The 20,949-nt window shown below is 37.5% G+C and overlaps 1 protein-coding gene across 4 annotated transcripts in view; it reads right to left on the minus strand.

The window, feature by feature from the left end:
• Positions 1-20,949, minus strand: part of HSF1 (heat shock transcription factor 1) — a 55,084-nt gene that overhangs the window by 12,409 nt on the left and 21,726 nt on the right. For all 4 annotated transcript variants that reach the window (XM_031947390.1, XM_031947389.1, XM_031947388.1 and 1 more), the window contains exons 2-4: positions 11,301-11,409; positions 5,504-5,640; positions 4,562-4,686 (exon numbers count right to left, since the gene is read on the minus strand). In XM_031947390.1, coding sequence (XP_031803250.1) covers positions 4,562-4,686; positions 5,504-5,640; positions 11,301-11,409 — 371 coding nt within the window. The remainder of the gene's footprint in view (positions 1-4,561; positions 4,687-5,503; positions 5,641-11,300; positions 11,410-20,949) is intronic.

Raw genomic sequence — 20,949 nt, forward strand, 5'->3', positions numbered from 1 at the left:
GAGTTTATTTTGGTTATGATTAATCCATCAACAGTTTTATTACCCCCTTAAATTTTCTTCTGATTTCTTCAAGTCTCTGTTTCCTTGTGACTTTTGACGTATTTTCACACCACATTTTGTGATTGTGCATGTATACATATGCACATGTTCAACTCTGCTTTTTGTTCAGATGAAACCAAAGTTATTTATTTCTCTTACCCTCTTATTATTATTCAGCTCTTGAACTCTTAATATGGGAGATAGTAAGTCCCAACCCATTTCCCTTCCTTCCTTCGTATATTCCCCTTTCCCATCTTTTTTTCTGTTTTTCTGGACAATAAAAACAGATCAGTCTCAGATACTTACTAGCTGTATGACCTGGACAAATTAACTTTTTTCAAACTGTTTGTTCATCTATAAAAAAAAATCTTCCTCACAAGATTTTTGAGGATCAAATGAGACAATACATGTAAAGTGCTATAGTAAACACTGAGTGCCATTATTCTTCCTTTCTCATGATGTGGGCAGGCCTTGCTTGGTTGTGGTAGCTAAAACTAAATCCTGATGTCTATAAGTTATTTTGGGGTTTTGACTCAGTCTCTTGGTGGCTTGATTGAGGTTGGCTTCCCTTCCCCCGATCTCTTCTTTACATAGTCCTGATCTCAGAGCTTACACTACTCTTTGCTTTGACCCTGAGAAGCCCCAAACACATATCTACTGAGCTGTTAGCAGACCTCCTGCCAGTTCCCAGATGCTGTTCTGGTATTGTCTCCTGTTATGAGTTCAGGTTGTGTACACATTGTGTACAACAGGAGTTGCCTCAAATAACAATCTTACCTACTCCTGATTCCACCCAGAACAGATTTTTGTAAATAATCATTATTAATTAATATAATATTATTATCTTACCTGTGAATTTCTAGAGCTTTAATGGGATATTTTGGGGAGTAGAGGGAGGATGGGGTCCTCTAAGTTTTAATACACTGTTATTTTGGCCAGATAGTACTAAGGAAGGAATTTTAGAGATTATTCAACCCATTACTCCATGTCTTCATATAATATGGACATGAAACTCCTTATGGATTTCATAACTATCTTATGAGGAAATTCAGAAACTTCATGATATCTACCCCTAGGTTCTTTCCACTTTCAGCAACTTCTTAAGCCTTAAGGCCAGGAAAGTCAGAGAGTCTGACCCCAAAACTAGGTTTGTGACAAGTCTAAAGGAACCAACTGTAGAGACTGTAGTAAGCTCTGTAAAGCTCATGCAGGAGACAAGATGTTTTGAGCTAATTTTCTTTAGAATGTTCTAGAGCCAAAAGGTGAATCCCCACTTTATAAGGATGGGGAAAAGTTCCACTACAGTTTACATTTGTGGGTTGGAATTAAGGGCATTACAATCTTAGTTGAACCTCATGAGTGTTTGTGGAGGAGACTGGGAGACACCAAATGCATGTGTGATATAAAATGACTATATCTGGGATATAGGCAGAGGTGTGAAGGCTCTATTTGCATTTTCTTAATAAGTTTGCCCCCTAAGATTCAATAGCTATTAGATAAAATCCTGCCCCAGTGACATTAGGTCCATACAACCCAAGATGAGCTGAGGAAGCAAAAGTCATTGAGTGAGCAGTGGAGAGAAACACAGCTATTGCCAGCACCAGCATTCACTGCCTGGGCTTCAGTCTCACATGCAGGATACAACAGAGCCATCTGGTCTCTTTCCTCTCCTCATCCCAATTCTGCCCTTATTTCTTTGGAAAAAAGAGGCAGCACAAGACTGGGTCACTGTTCTTTTAAGCCATAGGCCTGCTTCTGCCACTCACTACCTGTGTAAGCTTGGATAAGTCTCACCTTTCTCTGGAGCTCAGTTTCCTCTTCTGTAAAATAGGGATGGATAAAATGACTTCTAGTTCCATTTGGCAAGATATTTAGTTATCTATTATCCCTTGTGACTGCCTATTTTACAGTACCCATTGAAGACCCCAATGGGAAAGAACTACACAGAGAGGAAATGCAGCCTTGCAGCCTGTCTAAAGTCACAGAACTAGCCAGTGGCCTCTCCAGTGCTCTCCTCACTGTCCCCGCTGCTGGGGCTTTAATGTAAGTGCCTGGTCCTCAGAAAGATCTCCAATTTACAGTGCAGAACTTGTAGTACAATGCTGTTTAAAATGATATCTCCCCCATTAGAATGTGAATTTGTTGAGAATAGAGACTACTTTTTGGCCTTCCATTGTATTCCCAGTACAGTACCTGACACACAATAAATATTTTAAAAATGATTGTAGAGTGATTCAAGATAATTCCAATAGACCTGGGATAGAAAATGCCATCCAAATCCAGAGGGAAAACTATGGAAATTTAATGTGGATAGAAGTGTACTATTTTTTCCTCATGGTTTTTTCCTTTTGTTCTGATTTTTCTTTCACAACATGATTAATATGAAAATGTTTAAAATGATTGCACTTGCAATCAGATTGCTTGCTGTCTTAGGGAGAAGGAGGGAAGAAAGAGAAAAGAGAAAAAATTTGGAACTCAAAATCTTACAAAAGTGAATGCTGAAAAAACTATCTTTACATGGATTTTGGAAAAAAAAAATTAAGTGAAAGTAAATTTTAAAAAACCACACTTAATAATAAAAAAAAAAAAGCCTGTATAATGATTGCTCTAACTCTAGTGCAAAATACTCAATGAAGGTATTAGGTTCTCTTCTTTCCCCCCTGAGCCATCCTGCACTCTGTTAGACTCATCTTCCAAAAATATCATTGTCATTCATTCAAACTACAAACACTTATTACTGTTTATTACACACAAAGATCCTATTCTGAAATATATCCTATTCATACAAAAATGAACAAGTCCAGACCCCCATTCTTTAGGGAACTCAAGGAAGGGGAGGTAGAGAAACACATACACAAATAACTATAAAGTACAATCAAGATGCTCTGTTGGTCAGAGGGAAGAGAGACCATTTCTTGACAGGGATGAAAAACTTCCTGAAGGAGGTAGCATTTGAGCTGGCCCTTAAAAGGGAGATATTTCAAAAGTAGAAATAAGAGAGCATCCCAGGCAGAGGGAGCAGAATGAAAAAATACAGGCAAGAACGAGCCAAATATACTTTCTTCCATGTGGTTGGAGCATAGAATGTAGATAAAAATAATGGGATAAAACTTGAAATATACAGAGAAGACTTATGGAGGATTTTGAAGCAGGTCATAGGACTCTTTATCATCACTTATAAAAGCACTTGGCCCATGCCCCAAAGTGGCAGAGAACATATTTCTAGGCTGAGCTTGGTAAAGGTCTCCTATGCAGGTCACCCTAGGAAGAGTGACAGCAGCAGAGTGTATTTTCCTTTCTGAGTTGGAAGAATTAAGGTGGGAACAGCTGTTCCTAGTTGCTTGCTCCAAGGAGTAAATCTTTCCCTACATACAAGGGCTCCAGGCTCTAGAGGCATTACAGAACCCTGACTCATACTTTAGAAAAATGACAAATAACTGGCAACTAAAACTAAACATTTTTTTTTCTGGAAAGAAGGGAGCTATTCCTGTTCCTGATGTGTCCAAGGCTTTGCCTTATTTCCTTTCAAGAAGGCAGACAGCAGATGTAGGTGCCCCATTCCTTTTTTAAAGTCCATGTCTGATAGGCTGCAGGCTCCTCTGGGCACTCTCGTTTCCAAAGGAATAGCTATCTCTGAGGCCACAAAAGGAACCTGAAAAAATCTTAGTTGGTCACTCTATGTAGAAGATTCTTGCCTCAAAGACAATTACAGAGAGATGATGGTCAGGGATGTGAATTCAGGCACTCACTCTGGCCCTACGTTCTGAAAACTAAGAACAAGTCCGAGGATAAAGGAGAAAAGCTTACAGATCCTTCCCCCAGGGGTAGCAGAACTGAGACCGGAAGTGGCTCAGTGAGGCTTCTCTTGCTCTGGCCCACATCTGAGGTGAGAAGGAACAGGACTGACTGATCTTTAACATCCCTTTTAACTCTAAATCTATGATCCTCTGACCCCTCAGCTTGACAGCCAAGACACTATTCTGCCTCTTTCAGGCTTTCCCCAAATCCTAAGAACCAAAGTACTTTGAACAACAGAGTCTACAAAAACTGAAGGGGAAAAAGGTTCTTTTAAGAAATATCTTTTGAAGCAGGGCTGTCCCTGAAAATTCCGCAATGGATTCAGCCAGAAAGACAATAATTATAAAGGCAGAATAAACTCCAAGGCCCAATTCTGTGGTGCTGAGTGAGGTAGGTGGGCAGAGGGGGAAAGAATAGGGACTGGCCTAAGGTTCTGGGATGAGAAGGGCGGTGCTGAATGCACCTGAGAAGCCTTCCCCCAAAATAAGGAAGGCACTGATAGGTCAGTGCACATGTTCTCCCAGTCACTTTGTTTGGCCTCTCAGAATGGAGATGGGGAAGAGGGAGAAAAGAATAAAACTAACCTTATCCCAAATGGCTCACTAACCCACCCCCGCCCCAACCAAGGAATATCAGCCACATCCTCATAATTCCCAAACACAGAAAGCCATGTGCCACACATCTTCCTCTCTGTTCCTCTCCCCTCCCTTCCACATGTACTTACTGTTTCATGGCCATGAGCTTTGAGTCCATACTCTCCTGTTTGCCCTTCATCATCTGAACATCTGTTAACAGCTTGGTGACATTGTCCTGTCGGACCTTTATATCCTCATGCTTTATACTGGAGACCTGGGGGCCCGAAAAGATGGACTGAGTCAAAAAAGTCCCTCATTCAATCTTGGTCTGCTTTAGGACCTATACAAGCCAGAAATTAGCCCTGCAAGCTTGAAGCAGGACTGGAAAGCAAGATTCAGAAAATAGGTTTTATGTTTTTTTTCCCAGAAAACGTATGTTGGCCTGAGGGGACTCTTCTGTTAACAACAGAGGGAGGAAGGTGGGGTTGAACCAGGTTAGTTATGCATGCATTCACACAGCAACATACACCCATATCTGCAGAGACATTTTATTTTCAAGTACCCTGGGACTAAAGCAGTCTGACCACTGAGCTAATGGGGAAGGAGTGTACAAAGAACTGTTGAGCAAGCAAGCAAGCAAAATGGGGAACAGAGAATGAATGGGGATTGGGGTCCTTGGGGTTTTTCCTTAGACCTAGGTCAGCCTGGACACTGCCTCCATTTCTTGTGGGAACTGAATGCTCTGGCTACAAAGTAGTACAGAATTGTATGCTCTAATGAGCTTCCTCCCACTCATGACATTCCAGGGCTCTTGATTCTGAGCTGCCCTTTTTCATATGTGGAGGGAAGCTAAAGGGAGGAAGTGCAGGGAGGGAATCTAGGCACCACAACCTGGGGACTCCAATCTGACTCAGATGGGGTGTAATTCAGAGGGAGGGCCACACAGAGATCATCTAGGCTCAACAGGTAGAAAAAGAACCTGTTTTGAGCTGGACACTCAGTGCTGTCCCAGGCATCTCTGCACTGAGAGCTACAAAAGCTGTGGCAAAGCTGGCCCCCACACAGGCTGCCCACGCTGTCAGGATACTCACACTGGTCACTTTCCTCTTGATGTTCTCTAGGAGCTGCTCCTGGCCCCGGATAAAGTATGGGTGCTGAAATTCTGTGTCATCTTTCTCCGGCTTTACAAGGCCCCCTTGTTCAATGTGGACAACCTTCCGAAAACCATCTGCCAAAAGGAAGGAAGAGAAAAAAAGGTCAGAAGAGCCCACCCAATCTTTTCCATGCTACATCTATCATGTCTCTGGGAGGAAGGAGGGACGGGGCACGACCCTTCAGGGCTTAGGGCACTTCTTAAAAAGCCCTCTCTTGACAGAGGTGTGAAGGGAAGCACCACTGCATCAAGGTCCTCCCCACAATGCTGCATTTAAAGTCTCACCTTCAGGGAAGGGGCAAGAAGCTATCAGCCCCAAGGCAGGTACTGGGTCTTTCCTGAAACAGCCAAAGTTTATCTTTGCTTTCTTGGCATCTGGATTATACTGCTGACTCATATTGTATTCAGGCCATTAAAATCCTGAGATCTTTTTCAGATAAAACACTCTATACCCACACCATCTTGTACTTGTGAAATAGATTTTTTGGAACTCAAGTATCAAGTCTTTTTTTTTTTTTTTTTTTTTTTTTAAATTAAAGCTTTTTATTTACAAAACATATGCATGGGTAATTTTTTCAACATTGACTCTTGCAAAACCTTTTGTTCCAAATTTTCCCCTCCTCTAGCCAGCAGGTAGTCCAATACATGTTAAGTATGTTAAAATACATGTTAAATCCAATATACACACACACAGTCATACAGTTATCTTGCTGCACAAGAAAAATCAGATCAAGAAGGAAGAAAAAGAAAAACTGAGAAGGAAAACAAAATGCAAGCAAACAACAGAGTGAGTAAGAATGCTATGTTGTGGTCCACACTCTGTTTGCATGGTTCTCTCTCAGGGTGTAGTCAAGTAGTAATTCTTAACATTTATCTTTAGTAAATTTTATTTTATTAAATTTGGCAAAATTATATTTTGCTCATCAAAATCTTTGTGTATCCTGACTCTATTACCCAGTATTAGTTAGAAAATGAGTTAGAATTAGTTCTGGGTAGTTCTATTACCCAGAATTATTAGCTAGAAAATCCTTTTCATCCTTCCTTTCATCCTATCCAAATCCTATTCATCCTTCAGGGCTCAGGATTTCTCCCTGAAATTTACTTGATTACTCTAGTCTACCTTCTGCCTATGAAAAATTATAATCTGTATCGCTTCATTTAGGGCAGAATCTTAAGTATACTTTTTGTTCCCAGTACACAGCACAACTTGATTCTCAGAAAGAACTTAAGAAAGATTTGTTGTATTAACACTTATGTTCTACAAATGCCCTCATCTTGTTGTGAAGGTGTTTTTGAAGACTATGCAAGCAAAGCATTAAATTCTAGTAGGTACTATCATTCAGCAAAGGGTTAGCTTATGTAAGACCCTGGGAATAAACTGTCTGATGTTCAAGGATTAACTAACCTAAAATAGTTAGTAGGTTGGAGGCTAAATGATGAATTCTTTGACCATGGCACACATGAAACATATCCTCCTCTGTTTCTGTAGTGATGGTGGTAGAGAAGTAGCCAGAAGGTGCTTTTCACCTCTAGTTTCCAGATTTTACAAATATAACTGTCAAGTACTCATTGGAGTCTTTGACTACAGAATTGACACACTGTTGTAAGGACGCCAATCACACCAAATGGGATTGAAGGATGTCCTTAGTAATCAATAAAAAACAACAACAAAAAAAAGAAGTTACAGCCAAATGGAAGGTTAGTTCAAAGTAGTTCAAAGTAACTAAAGGGAGTAAAGGAGTTACTTGCGTTACATACCCAAAGGCAAATATATCATAGGACACTTGGTCATCATATCTAGTAGTCCTCATGATGAGTTTGAGCAAAAATATCATGACAAATATACTTGCAGTTTAAGCCAACATGTTTACAAATCACAGAGAAGAAGCTGACAATCTCTTCCCAAGTCAACCATGGCTTTTATTTGGTGACTTCAATGTGAAGTCAGGATTGAGGAAGAAGACAGCTGAATTACAGGTCTGCAGACTCATCTCACTTATAGGGCAGGAATGTACCATTCCTCATGTACTGTACCTCCTTTTCTCACTAAAGAGAATATCAGTACATCTACTGGGCTTGTACTTCAGTCCCGACGCCACCTACTTCTTAAATGAATTTAAGCCTAAATTGGGATGAATATCACCACATAAGACAAAAAGTCCCAAACCACGATGCTGGTGTTTTCCTTCCAGTTCTTTGCCTTTATCACCATGGAACGGCATGGAAGGCACCACTGGCTCAGTGATGAGGTGATGATGCCCTGCTTGATGTTTTATTGTTTGGATAAGTGAGCCTGAAGTATAATCTAGAAGTGAAGATGACTGATCTAGGTTGGGCCAGCTGTGACAAATTGAACTGTCACTTCAGAGGCTGGTGAGAATGGGATCACAGGATTGTTGATTTCTTGTTAATCCTGAATATCCTTTTAAAAAATACCTTTAGCCTCATGTCTCTTTCATGTAGTCACTTCTAGCACTCTTTAACAGGAAGTATTGATCAATTGATTCTTCATGTTGAGTAAAGAAAGGAGTAATAAAAGATGTGTTGGAAAACAGTTTGGGTTTGAGAAACAAAAATGGCCAAAGATTTGTACATTACTTGCAGTTTCATGCCTATATATTACAAATATTTATTTCAAATTGAAGACTGCTGGACACTGCAAAAAAGTAAAACTGTCTCTAACTTAAACAGCAAATACTGGTTACTGATGTGGGAGTCAAATCATAATAAACTCTCTAACAGTCACAATACAAATGAGATATGAGATATACTAAAAGTTAATATTAATAAATTAAAAGGCCAAAGATGAGAAGATGGCAGTGGAAGCCCTGACTTGATTTATTCAAATAAGCTTTGAAACCATATAGAGAGAAATGGAAGACAAAGCTGCTGACCTCGAGTATTGCCATTTTTTTTTTCTTATTACAGTTTAACTAAAGTAAAACATCTTCCACAAGGAGGTGGCCACAGCCAGTCTGAAACATTGCTTGATCTCATAGTCAAGCATAGAGATGCCACTCAAGGGCAACATGCAACTCAGAATACAAACTTACTAGGAAACTATGATGGAGGAGGATGGTAGAAGACTACAAGGGCTATCTTCTTTATAAAATGGTGAAAATAAAAACAAGTCTATAGAAAACTTGGCTTGAAAACCAAATGAATCATATTGTCAAAGAACATTAATAAATAAAACTGGCAGAAGAACGACAGAATGAAATGAATGTCAAAATTTTCATATTAATCTAGTTTCATAATTATTGACAGAAGAATTATCTTATTTGGATCCTAACACCACATCTTTAGTGTTATGAATCAGAACTGGTTTTAGAAAAGTAAAGCCTAGCTGGGCCTTTTGGCTGTGGAGGCTAAGGCTAGTGAATTGTGTGAATTTGGGAATTCTGAGTTGCAGCAGACCTAAAGCCAAACAGGTGTCAGTATTAAGTCTGACCCTGAGACCTCAAGGGCTGAAGGTCACCAAGCTACCGAAGGATATATGAATTGGCCTACTTGAGAAAACAAGGAATAGGTTCTAGCTTTTAAATTCATCACTATTGGGATGTGGCCCCTGAGTGGTTATCACAATTCCAGGCTGAAAAAAAAAATAGAGACAATCCAGTTTCCCCTTATCTTATCACTCCCTTTGCCCCACTTCGCTCCCCTTTCCCCCCAAAAAAAAGAGAAGGAAGGAAGGAAAGAAAGAAATAAACGTCAGAAGGAGTGGCAGGTATATACCAAAGAAATCTATGCTGGATGCCATATAAACTTAGAAGCCTAAATTATTAAATTAAATTTTTATTTTCAGACCCTCATTATCCCTCCCTCCCCCCATTCTCCTCCCTCACTGAGGTGGCAAGAAAAACAAAACCTGTTACAAATATGTATACTCAAAAAGAACAAATTGCCACACTGACCATGTCTCCAAATATGTGTGTACGTATCTATATCCATACATATATCTATAAATTGAGTCTTTCGTTTCTCTATCAGGAGATGAGTAGCTTGTTTCATCTGGAGTTGAGGGATACATTTATAAGAAATCTCAGAGAGGGTAAACAAAAAGATAATAAAATAAATCAGAGATGATTTTAATATCCCAAAAGGCAAATGAGATATTACCAATGAAAAGATGCAGGGAACATACAAAAACTAAAAAAAGCCCACATGCTTTTGGCATGGTGAGATCCAAACATGGCCTTAAAGACTACACTTCAACAACGAGTTTCTTATGTATAGTTAAGATCACATAAAATTTATTAGAAAAAAAAAGTTTCTCTTATTATCAATGTCAATGAAGGTATAAAATAGGGAGATATATTCTTTCCAAAGTGGCTGATAAAATCACTGAGGATAATTTTTAATAAAAGTCCAAATGGAAGAGATATTCCTCCCCTCCCCCCCTAATAAAAAAGATGGGCCACCTCTAGATGGTCCAGCTTCTGGATGATAATGTGCTGATTATATCAAGTCCTAAAGAAAACATATTTCCTCAATGAAAGCCATCCCAATCTTAAAGAGACTGGCCTAACAATCAATTTAGGAAAACTAAATGAATAAAAAATGCTTACTATCTAGCCTATGACACACAGCTTAGAAGTCTATCTTTTTTTTTTTTAATTAAAGATTTTTATTTTCAAAATATATACATGAATAATTTTCAACATTTACCCTTGCAAAACTTTGTGTTCCAATTTTTTCCCCTCCCTTCCCTAGACGACAGGTAACGTATGTTAAACATGTACAATTTTTCTATACATATTTCCACAAATATCATGCTGCACAAGAAAAATCAGATCAAAAAGAAAAACAAAAAGAAAACAAAATGCAAGCAAACAACAACAGTGAGTGAGAATGCTATGTTATGATCCACACTTAGTTCCCACAGCCCTCTCCCTGGGTGTAGATGGCTTTCTTCATCACTGAACAAGTGAAACTGGTTTGAACCCTCTCATTGTTGAAGAGGGCCACATCCATCAGAATTGATCATTGTATAGTCTTGTTGCCATGTACAATGATCTCCTGGTTCTGCTCACTCACTTAGCATCAGTTCACGTAAGTCTCTCCAAGCTTCTCTGTATTCATCCTGCTGGTCATTTCTTACAGAGCAATAATATTCCATAACATTCATATACTACAACTTATTCAGTCATTCTCCAGCTGATGGGCATTTAGTGGTTTACTTTTAAGGAGATGTGTGCTTGAAGAAGGAGGCTGGCCATTTATCTGACAAGAGCATTTGGTAATCTAGAAGAGGCCTTTGACAGGAGGGCTGTGCTGGTCCTGCAGGGAGGGTCTATGCACTGCTGAGTTACCTACATCAGCAAAACTACAGGACCCTGAAATCAAGTGCTGGAGGACCAGTGCTTCATCTTAGAGATTGCTGTCAGAATCACTTTAACACTGGATGTGACCTGAGAAATCACCCAGGTGAATCTTTTCTTTGACAGAAAAGTCCAGAAGTCATGTAGCACCCCATGGGGGAAGTGGGGCCAGAACCAGAAGACTAAAAAAATAACTAAAAGAAGTACTTGGGGTCTCATTTGGTCTCCTTGTGCTTCACCAGGCTGTCCTCATCTCCCCTCCACTACCTCTCCCCCAAGAAGATGGCACTCTGTGGAGCCCAGAGCCTCACCGCCCCCTCCCCCGGGAGAATGGAAGGGAACAGATCTGATGTCTCATCTTCATGCCCCCATGAGTGCTGAGGTCTGGCCTTATCCACACCCAGTATTACTCACACATATTGAGTTGCCGAACGAAGCTGGCCATGTTGTTGTGCTTGAAGTACTTTGGCAGCACCTCCTTGGCAAACTGGCCTTGGTCAAAAACATGGAAGCTATTCCCACTCTGTGGAGAAAGGAGGCAGAGGGGAGTTAGTGATGGACCTGCAGCAGGGAACAAGATCTCGCCTTGTCTCTCACTTTCCTTCCCTCCTGCGTTAAAGACAATGCTGGAGCGCTGGACCTGAGTAATGAATTTGTATGTTCGCCCAACCTGATAGGTAAGCATGGTCTCCACTGGACAGACTAAAAGTAGAGGGCCATCAGAAGACTCAGCATTTAGAAACAGAGTTAATAGTCACAAAGGCTCCCTCCATCTGGCACAATTCCCATGAACTGTTTTCTCCTGACTGCCCCTGGCTTACCCGGAACCATTCTGATCTTCCAGCTCAAGATCTCTCATACACAATGCTGGATGATGGGCTTCCACTCCCACTGACCCTAGCACTTGAATGGACCAAATAAAAAGCCAGATTCAAAAATTATAATCACTGCAACTCAATCCCTCCTGGCATGTGGGCCCCATTGGCAGTGAACTTTGGAAAGCCTAGTAAAGACCTGAGGTTATTTCTAGGCATCTGCAGAAAGCCTCATGGGCTCATGAGAGATGGCTGGAAAACGCACTGGATAGAACAATGGGCTGGAGGCACAAAGAGTTGAGTTCAAATCAGGTATAAGACATTTTCTAGCTCTGTGACCCTGTGCCAAATATTAAGCCTTTGCCTGCTTCACTTTCCACATCTGTTAAATGGGGATCGTAATAGTATCTACTGTCAAAGCTGTTGTGAGGTTCAAATGTGAAAATATTTCTAAAGTGCTTAAAACAGTACTGTGCTTGGCACATAGTAGGTGCTTAATAAACACTAGTTTCCTTCCTTCCTTTCTGGTTAGACTAACCCATCTTAAACACCTGCTTTTACATTATGTTCCCCCTCTTCTGGGAAACTAGGTGGCTCAGTGCCAGGCCTGAATGCAAATCTAGTCTCCTACATTTCCTAGCTGTCTGACCCTAGGCAAGTCACTTAATCCATTCTGCCTCAGTTTCCTCATCTGTAAAATGAGCTGGAGAAGGAAATGGCAAACCAACTGCAGTATTTTTGTAAAGAAAATCCTAAATGGGGTCACAGAGTCAGACATGATTGAATGAATGAACAATAATCCCTTTTCTGGAAAGTTTGACCTCGCCCTTTTCTTAGTTTTTTTTTCTTTTCCAGAGAGTTGTCCTGGAAGACAAAGTAGAGCTACCCCCCCCACAATGAAACTTGTATTTCAACTATTCCAGAGGAAAGCCAATGACAGTGGTTTGAAGAATAAAACATAAAGCAGGAAATAAGTAAGACAATAAAATCACGTCTACAAAAGCTGGCTAGAAAATTTTCTGCAACAGGGTACAATTCCTAACTTAATTTCCTTTCATGAGAAGGGTTTGCTCTAGTTTCACTTTTCCCTGTGCTAAGTGGAGCAGTGAATAGAGTGCCATGCCTAAAGTCAGGAAAACTTGAGTTCAACTATGGCCTCAGATGTTTACTTGCTGTGTGACCCTGGGCAAGACACCTAACTCTTTGCCTCAGTTTCTTCATTTGAAAAATGAACTAGAGAAATGGCAAACCACTTTAACCATGTTGCCAAGAAAATCTCAAATGGAGTTACAAAGAGTTAGACATGACTAAAAAAATGATTCGACAATAAATAAGAAGAGAAAAAATTGATGGATAGAAACTGAAACTGAAAATTAAGAGAAAAATAAGAGATAAAGAGGTAAGGTCTCTAAAATGATAAGAGGATCAAAGGCCCAAATAGGAGCACTGGTAGTAGTAAGGGGAAAAACTATCTTTTGCTCCAAGACTGGGGTAATTAATAATAGCTGGCATTAATATAGTGCTTTATGTTTGCAAATGGATGTACAGAAAACATATATTAGCTCACTAAGGAGAGAATGGGATATTGTTGAGATGAATGGCTTAGGAGAGAGAGCTTGTGACAGATGGTCTCAATTTTCCCAGTAAAATTTGAGGCAAGCTTCTATAAAATACTTTGTAAACCTTTAACTAATGAAGAAATGTTCATAATTCTACTATTCCATCCATGCCATAAAATGATAATGTAGCTGAAAAAAAAAATGCAGATCCTACTTTCAAGATATTTATAGTCTGAATTCCTCAATGGATCTGTGATTTCACTGGTGTGGGTATCCTCTTCAAAGGTGTAGTGTAATCAAAACATATTTTCTCCTGTGGAGCTTTTGTCCATATCCTTCCAAATGTCCTGCATAGGGAAACACCCTCTGCAGCTGAACATTATGTGGGTACCAATGCAAAGGTCTTTCAGACCATGTATTGTCCCTTACTCTTTCTATAGGACCGATCTATTTCCTTATGCCCATCATATATCTCTCTTATGCATTAAAATATGGCATAGTTAGTTTATGCCAATCATTTCATTTGTGTCTCCATTGTCCTTCAGCTTGTCTTCAATTTTGATTCTTGGAAACTGTTGTTTGCCATGATTCCCAGACATATTACTATAAGAATATTGATGTGAAATAGATTATATTTCAAGGAGAAGCCTGTTGAAAAGTGTGCCATTTCAGTCCATTTCAAATCCATTCAGTCTTTTTTTTTCTAACTTTTCAACTGTTAACTCAGGTCACACTGTGTCTATTTTTAATTTCTGGACAACATACATATATAGATAGATCAATTGAATATCACAATTTGGACAGTGTTTATCAACTTGGTTTTTCCTACCTGGATTACTGGCTGAATTCTTGAATGTCTATATTCCTGGACATCCTCATAGCTAGATCCTTATTAGTTGTAAACTGACCATATTATTTGAATCTTCACAATACATTTCCATTAGGTTGGTACAATGACCAAATTTTATGTAAGTATGATTTATTTTTCAATGCAACATTAAGAGAAGATTTCATTATAATTGAAAATATTTTTAAATTAAAGTGACAGAGGCAGCTAGATGGTACAATGATTAGAGCAATGAAGTCAGGAGGACCTGAGTTCAAATGCAAACTCAGACACTAGCTGTGTAACCCTGCACAAGTCACTTAACCCCAATTGCCTCACAATCTCCCTCCCAAAAAAGAAAGTGACAGAATTAGATTCTAGTGATAAGAGCTCAGTGTGGTATAGATGTAGCTTTTTGTGCAATCTGGATAATCTGCATGATTCACAATCACTTGCATAAAAATATATATATATATAATAAAAGGGCACAAGTTAGGTGGCACAGCAGTAAAGCATAGGCTCTTGAGTCAGGAAGACCTGAGTTCAAATGTGACCTCAGAGAATTACTACCTGTATAACCCTGGACAAGTCACTTAACCCTGATTGTTTCAAAAAAGAAAGAAAAACAAGAGCAAACATTTTCCAAGTTACTATAAAAGTAACTGGCTTTATAAAAAAAAAACTTTTCATCATGAGAAACACTCTTTGCAAAATTATGTGGCAATATTGGGATAGGGGAATAGAGGGCTCCTATATTATTGCTCAAAATGGGGGCTTTCCCATGCCAAAGTATTTCAAAAGGTGTTTGAACTGAAATAATTTGCCATTTTCTTCACTTATGAAAAAAATTCACTTTATAATAAAAATTTCTTCTTGAAATTACAATTATCCTTCCCATATTGCAACTTTTCCCCATCACAGTTTGGGAGTTTTTTGCAAGTTTTGCAGAAGCCATAGATGACTTATAATGGCCAGCATATGACACAGAAAAAGTTTAGAAGCTCAGAAATGCTTAAAATATATGTAGTGTATAATATCAACGTATTTTATTCTTTGAAACTCATATCCAATTTCTTTTTTTAAAGTTAAAGTAAGCAAAAAATTAAAGTTTGTGAAAACATGAAAGTCAGCAGATGACACACTAAGACTAGAAATATAAAGATCTATTTAAAAGTTTAGTAACTCAACACCCTTTAAAAGAAAAGAAAAATTCAGACTTCTCTGGTATGAAGGGAGGGCCAAAATTTTTTTTTATGAGATTTTCCAGATTGTGAGGGCACTGTACCCCTATTCCCCATAATGTGGAAGGAATAACTGTAGTATATTTTTTGTACTAGATATTTTTGAAACCTGAGACCTCTAAATACATTGCTGTAAGGGCTACAAAAATCATATACTGATTCACAAAGATAAAATGACTGCACTTATGAAAAAACTGGAGCTATAGACAATAATTTTCAAAATATTTTAGATGTATAATTTTTAAAATGACCTGTTTTGCAAACAAAATATAGCATTTAAATAGTGCCTTAAAGTTTGCAAAGTGCTTTATACATTTTATTTCATTTTATGCTCACAATCACTCTGTGAAGTGTTTGGGACCTATTTTGAATACAGTCTTCCTTGCTTTTGGGTCCAATGAAAAAAAAGTAAAGACTTACTTACTGACAACACTCCAGTTTATAGAAGTGTTTCTCATTTTAAAGAGCTATATATTTCTAAGTATGAGTGGATAAGAAATTTGTTTTACTATGGACAAGACAAGAATGGTTAAAAGACTTAATTAAAGCTAAAAGTAGGGTCAAGTCCTGTCACTGAAAAAGACTAGCTGTATGACCTTGGGCAATTCTTAATCCCTTGGTGTTCCTAGCAAATCAATGACTTTAAGCTGAGAAGCAAGTGTTGATATATTAAAAGATGTTTCCTTAAACCATTTGAAGGTACAAGTTCAATTAAAACAAACAAACAAACAAAAAAAAAAACAAACCAAAAAACAATCCAAACCCATCAACACAGTTCCTAAGACTGGTTTATAAAAATCACACATTTTTTGTCATCAATTGCAATAATTTATTTGTGTAACAATTTTTTATGATAGCTATTATGTAAACAAAATTAGTAGTATTCAAAAATAGTTATGAGTAGCAACATCCATTATTTTGATATGCTTACAAACAAGATCATTCATATACTATGTTTACAAATTATAAACATGAAAATTATAAAGGATTTTTTTCAATAAATCTGCATGTATTTTTGTGCTATCATAAAGTCTGATATTCTTAATTTTATTTGAATAGAATTTGAACTAACAATGTTATTTTCATAGATTTATCATGAGAAGTGTTGGGGTGTGACAACTTTTGTTTTTTTTTTTTTTTTTTTTTTAAAAAAAAGAGGCTTCCATATTATCACATGCAGTTTGGACATCACTGCCATTATGACTTCTCAACATACATATACATTTGCATATATTTGGCTGAGTTCAGCTGTTCTGTCTTTTTTTTCCCTTTGAGGCAATTGGAGTTAAGTGACTTGCCCAGGCTCATACAGCTAGGAGTGTTAAATGTTTGAGGCCATATTTGAACTCAGATTCTCCTGACTTCAGGACTGATGCTTTATCCACTGTACCACCTAGCTTGCCTCTCCTTCTTTACTTTCTTTAAAGTGCCCCTCACATCAAAGACAAGAGAGAATCCTAATATGATGGCTCTGGATTTTCTTTTCTTCTTCTTCTTCTTTTTTAAATGTTTGAAGCTTCTAGCTTCATCAAATACTCTTTGGATAACCTGGTTTGAATAAGTATTAAACTAAGCTTTCTAAAAACTGTTCTCTGAATTGCTCCTTAATCCCATAAAGTGATAGTGTTCAAAATTTTCCACCATTATTCTCCATAAGATTTTGCAAGTGAATTTATATCTCAAATCAGTCTGGATATTGCTTTCAGATTATCAAGCAGGTCAGATGTCTGCTGGGTAAAGTAGTGTACAGGATCTTTTGGTCTCTACATTATGGCAATTGCTTTATATTTTATCAATAGATGGTGGTGAGAGATCATGATGATGTCAGTTCATGCATTCCTTTTCCCACTTTTTGGAGTCAAAAGATTGTTTAGATAGGTTACTTTTTTTAGTTATGTTTGTGTTTTTGTTTTTTTTTTTAATTAGCACACCGTAATGTCTCATCTCTTCTAATTTGGTGCTAATTTTTATCTTTACATAATAAATCAATGATGTGACTATCCAGATGTTTATTTTATTTTAAAAAATTCATTTTTATTTTGAAGATAAAAATCAACTATGAATATTTTAATAAAGATTAAAAAGCAATTTATATTCAGCTACAAATCTGCTTATATAGTTATTTAAAAGTCTGTATTAAATATAACACAAAGTAACAAAATTGCCTTCCCTATCTTTGTCATCTCCTGAGCTTCTTTCTCCTTTTTGTGGTTTACTTCACTGATACCTTTTCTTGCCTGGCCCCAGTAGTCACTGTCCTAGAAAATAGTCTTTGAAGATGAGACCTATATCCCCACAGTTGTTACAGCTCCTCCTTTCCTTGTAAGGCAGGTAAGAACAGCTTGGTAGGAAACAACTACTGAGGATGTAGAAGACAAAGTTCTCCATCTTTGCAGAGACCTGCAAGTCCTTAACATTTATCAAATAGTTCAACTTCAAAAATCATGTGGATCTGTCAAGTAAAATGACATGAAATAGATAAAATGCTACCTGCTTTTTGACCATACCTGAACAACCACAAAACTTTTCAATTTGACTTGCTGCTGAACTCTCTCCCAAATGTTGTTTATCTTCTATGAGAATGAGCTTCTACATAGAGGAGGCTGTCTCATTTTAAAAATGTGTGGTCTCAGTGCACAGTACAGTTCTATGTATATATATGTATAAAGCTATAAAGAGAGTCTCAGCTTTATGTATAACCCTCCGTTTTACTGTCTATATAGAAACGTTCATTTTAGTGGATGTAAAGTTCACCAAAAATATAGTACTCAAAGTTTTTTTCATTCATTCTTTTCTTTCTTTCTTCCTTTTGAATCACTTTCATTATTCACCATTTCCTAACCTACTAGAAAGTAGCTGTTGTTCAATCATGTCAAACTCTTTGTGACCCCATGGACCCTTGCACACTAGGCCCCTCTGTCCTCCACTATCTTTTGAAATCTTTTAGGCTCATGTTAATTGCTTCCATGAGACTATCCCTCTCATTCTCTGCTGCCTTCTTTTGCCTTCAATCTTTCCCAACAAGACTTATGTTGGCCAAAGTGTTAAATTTCAACTTCAGTATTTGTCCTTCCAATGGATGCTTTGACTTAATTTTTAAAAAGTATTGCCTGATTTGATTTCCTTGCTGTCCAAGGGATTCTCAAAAATCTTTCTTCATACATAGCAGCATAATCCAAAAGTATTAATTCTGTGATGCTCAGCTTTCCTTATAATTTAACGCTTACAATTATGTATTACCACTAGAAAAACTATAGCTTTAATTGTATGGATCTTTGTCAGCAAGAGAGAAGCAAGCCATCTCAAAAAAGGAGTCAAGAAAAAGAATTTTAACATATATCCGTACCTCCTGTATCTCTTGTTTCTCTGCTAAATTAAAGGAAGGGTTTTTTGAAATCATAATTAATTTTGGCCTTGATCATATCTAATTCCAAAGCTGTTTTCTTTAATGTTATTGTACTCAATACTTAACACATTTTGGTTCTCTTCTAGCTAGGTTTATCTGAATCGAAAATATGTCATTTCTTACAACAGAATGACATTCTAAAATTGCCACAGAATGGCAGAATAATATAAACCATTCAGTTATTCCCCAATTGACTCCTATCTTTTTTTATTTCCAGTTCTTTGTTTCAATCAAAAGTGCTGCTTATTGGGTTGTAAGTGATATCCCTAGATCAAAGAATATGCAGTTTAGTGAGTGACTTTTGGGTACAATTCCAATTTTTTTCCCCTAAATGGTTGTATTTATTCATAGCTCCATCAACACTGCACTTGTACTTGAGTAGCACTTCTAAAAACTGTCATGTTCCTTTTTTGGTCATCTTTGACAATCTGAATGGTGTGAAGTAGAACTGCAGAATTATTGTGTTCTGTATTTCTGTAACGATTAGCAATATGGAGGATTTTTTTCATCTGGATGTTGATAGCCTGGGTTCTTCTTCTGAAAGCTGCTTGCTCATCTTCTTTGACCATTTATTTATTTACTGGAGAATGCTTCTCAGACAAGTACTTTAAAAATCATTCATTTCTTGTTAATTTTACTTTTTTTTTCTGTGATGCTATTTGATGTTTACCATGTATACTGTTTCTTTACTTTTATTAAAGGGAAGAATTCTATTTAAGGTCTTTCATTCCTTGGTCCTGAGCCATATTTTCCCAATTTTTTTGGCTGTTCTCCCCTACTAACACCTTTACACTGGAGTTTCTGAGTATTAAAAAAAATAGAATGATTTAATTTGGCAAGCCTATTCATCAAGTTAATTAAACTTTTCAGGATCTGTGACTGATATTGATAAGTAAACTACAATTATCTTCATGGTAGTCTTTGCTTTTGCAAATCATGGGCACCACAAACCAAGATGACTAAGTGTTCCATGAAATGGTATTTTTACTTGCTTTTGGACAGGATAAAAACAACTCTGCCAACTTCTTTACTTGCTTTTCCAAGGAGAATCTAACTCATCCTTCCACAATGATGCAATTTCCTTATGCCTTATAGTTTATATAGAAACTGTTAATTTATATAGAAAATGTTAATATTGATATGATTTAATTCTTCCAAATATATGTTGATTTACTGATTATTGGATAAGGATGCCACATTAAGAGATTGAGTGCTTATAGTCTACAAACTGAGTAATTCTTAATACTCTCTATCACCTGGAATGCAGAAACAGAAAAGGGTCAGAGAGGAATGAAAGTCATTTTATAATTTTGCTTTATGGCCAAAGAATTAATGAGTCTTGTAATATGCATTTCTGTGCTTAGATAGTCTGGGTAGCAGATACAACCTGTTGTTAGAATTGTATTTCTTAAGGATGGCACAACTTGCCAGAGCTTATATTTCTTCAGTTTAGCTCTCAGGATTTCTAAGCTATATCACTCAATATTCAATCACTAAGTATTAGAATAAGACTACAGTAGAGTCTAGCATGAAAAATAAAACAGGAACACATACAAGACAATATGGGATAAGACATGAGGAGAGTAACATAGCATTTATATAACATTGACATTTATATAGTACTTTAACATTTGCAAAGAACTTAAAATGTTATCTTATTTGATATAATGTAGTACAGAGGTTCAGTTGTCGGGGGAAATCAGGGAGATATTAGTACCTGAATTAGAACTTGAAGGATATGTAGGATTTCACCAGGCCAGTGGAGAGAGAAAGACAATGCATGAGAAATAGGGAAAGCCCTAGATTTTTATGGGGAGTAATGAGTGGTTAAATTTGGTTAGAATCCAGAGTCCATGGACAAGGCAGATTGTGAAAGCCTCTTAATGCCAGGCTGCAGTTTATGTACTTCATTTAGTAGTTGGCACCTCATGTTGGCACTTCACTAGTATATAGATTCATTTAATCCATTCTCTACGTGCAGCTGACAATGACAAAGATAGTATCGACGTGGCAAGAAAGTGGACCTTCGATGCAGAAATTAAGAATGTGGAGAAATGAAGAAAACACTCCGTCTTATTGAATTTGTAATTTCTTGACTTGAATCACATCATGGGCCACTATTGCAGCAAAAACTGTAGGTCAAACCTATAAAGGAAGTTAAACCAGTGGGCAGGGGGCATTCCAATCGCTTGTGAAGTAGGCTTACAGGCCTTTCA

This window comes from Sarcophilus harrisii, chromosome 1, assembly GCF_902635505.1.
Source record: "Sarcophilus harrisii chromosome 1, mSarHar1.11, whole genome shotgun sequence".
NCBI classification, from domain to species: domain Eukaryota; kingdom Metazoa; phylum Chordata; class Mammalia; order Dasyuromorphia; family Dasyuridae; genus Sarcophilus; species Sarcophilus harrisii.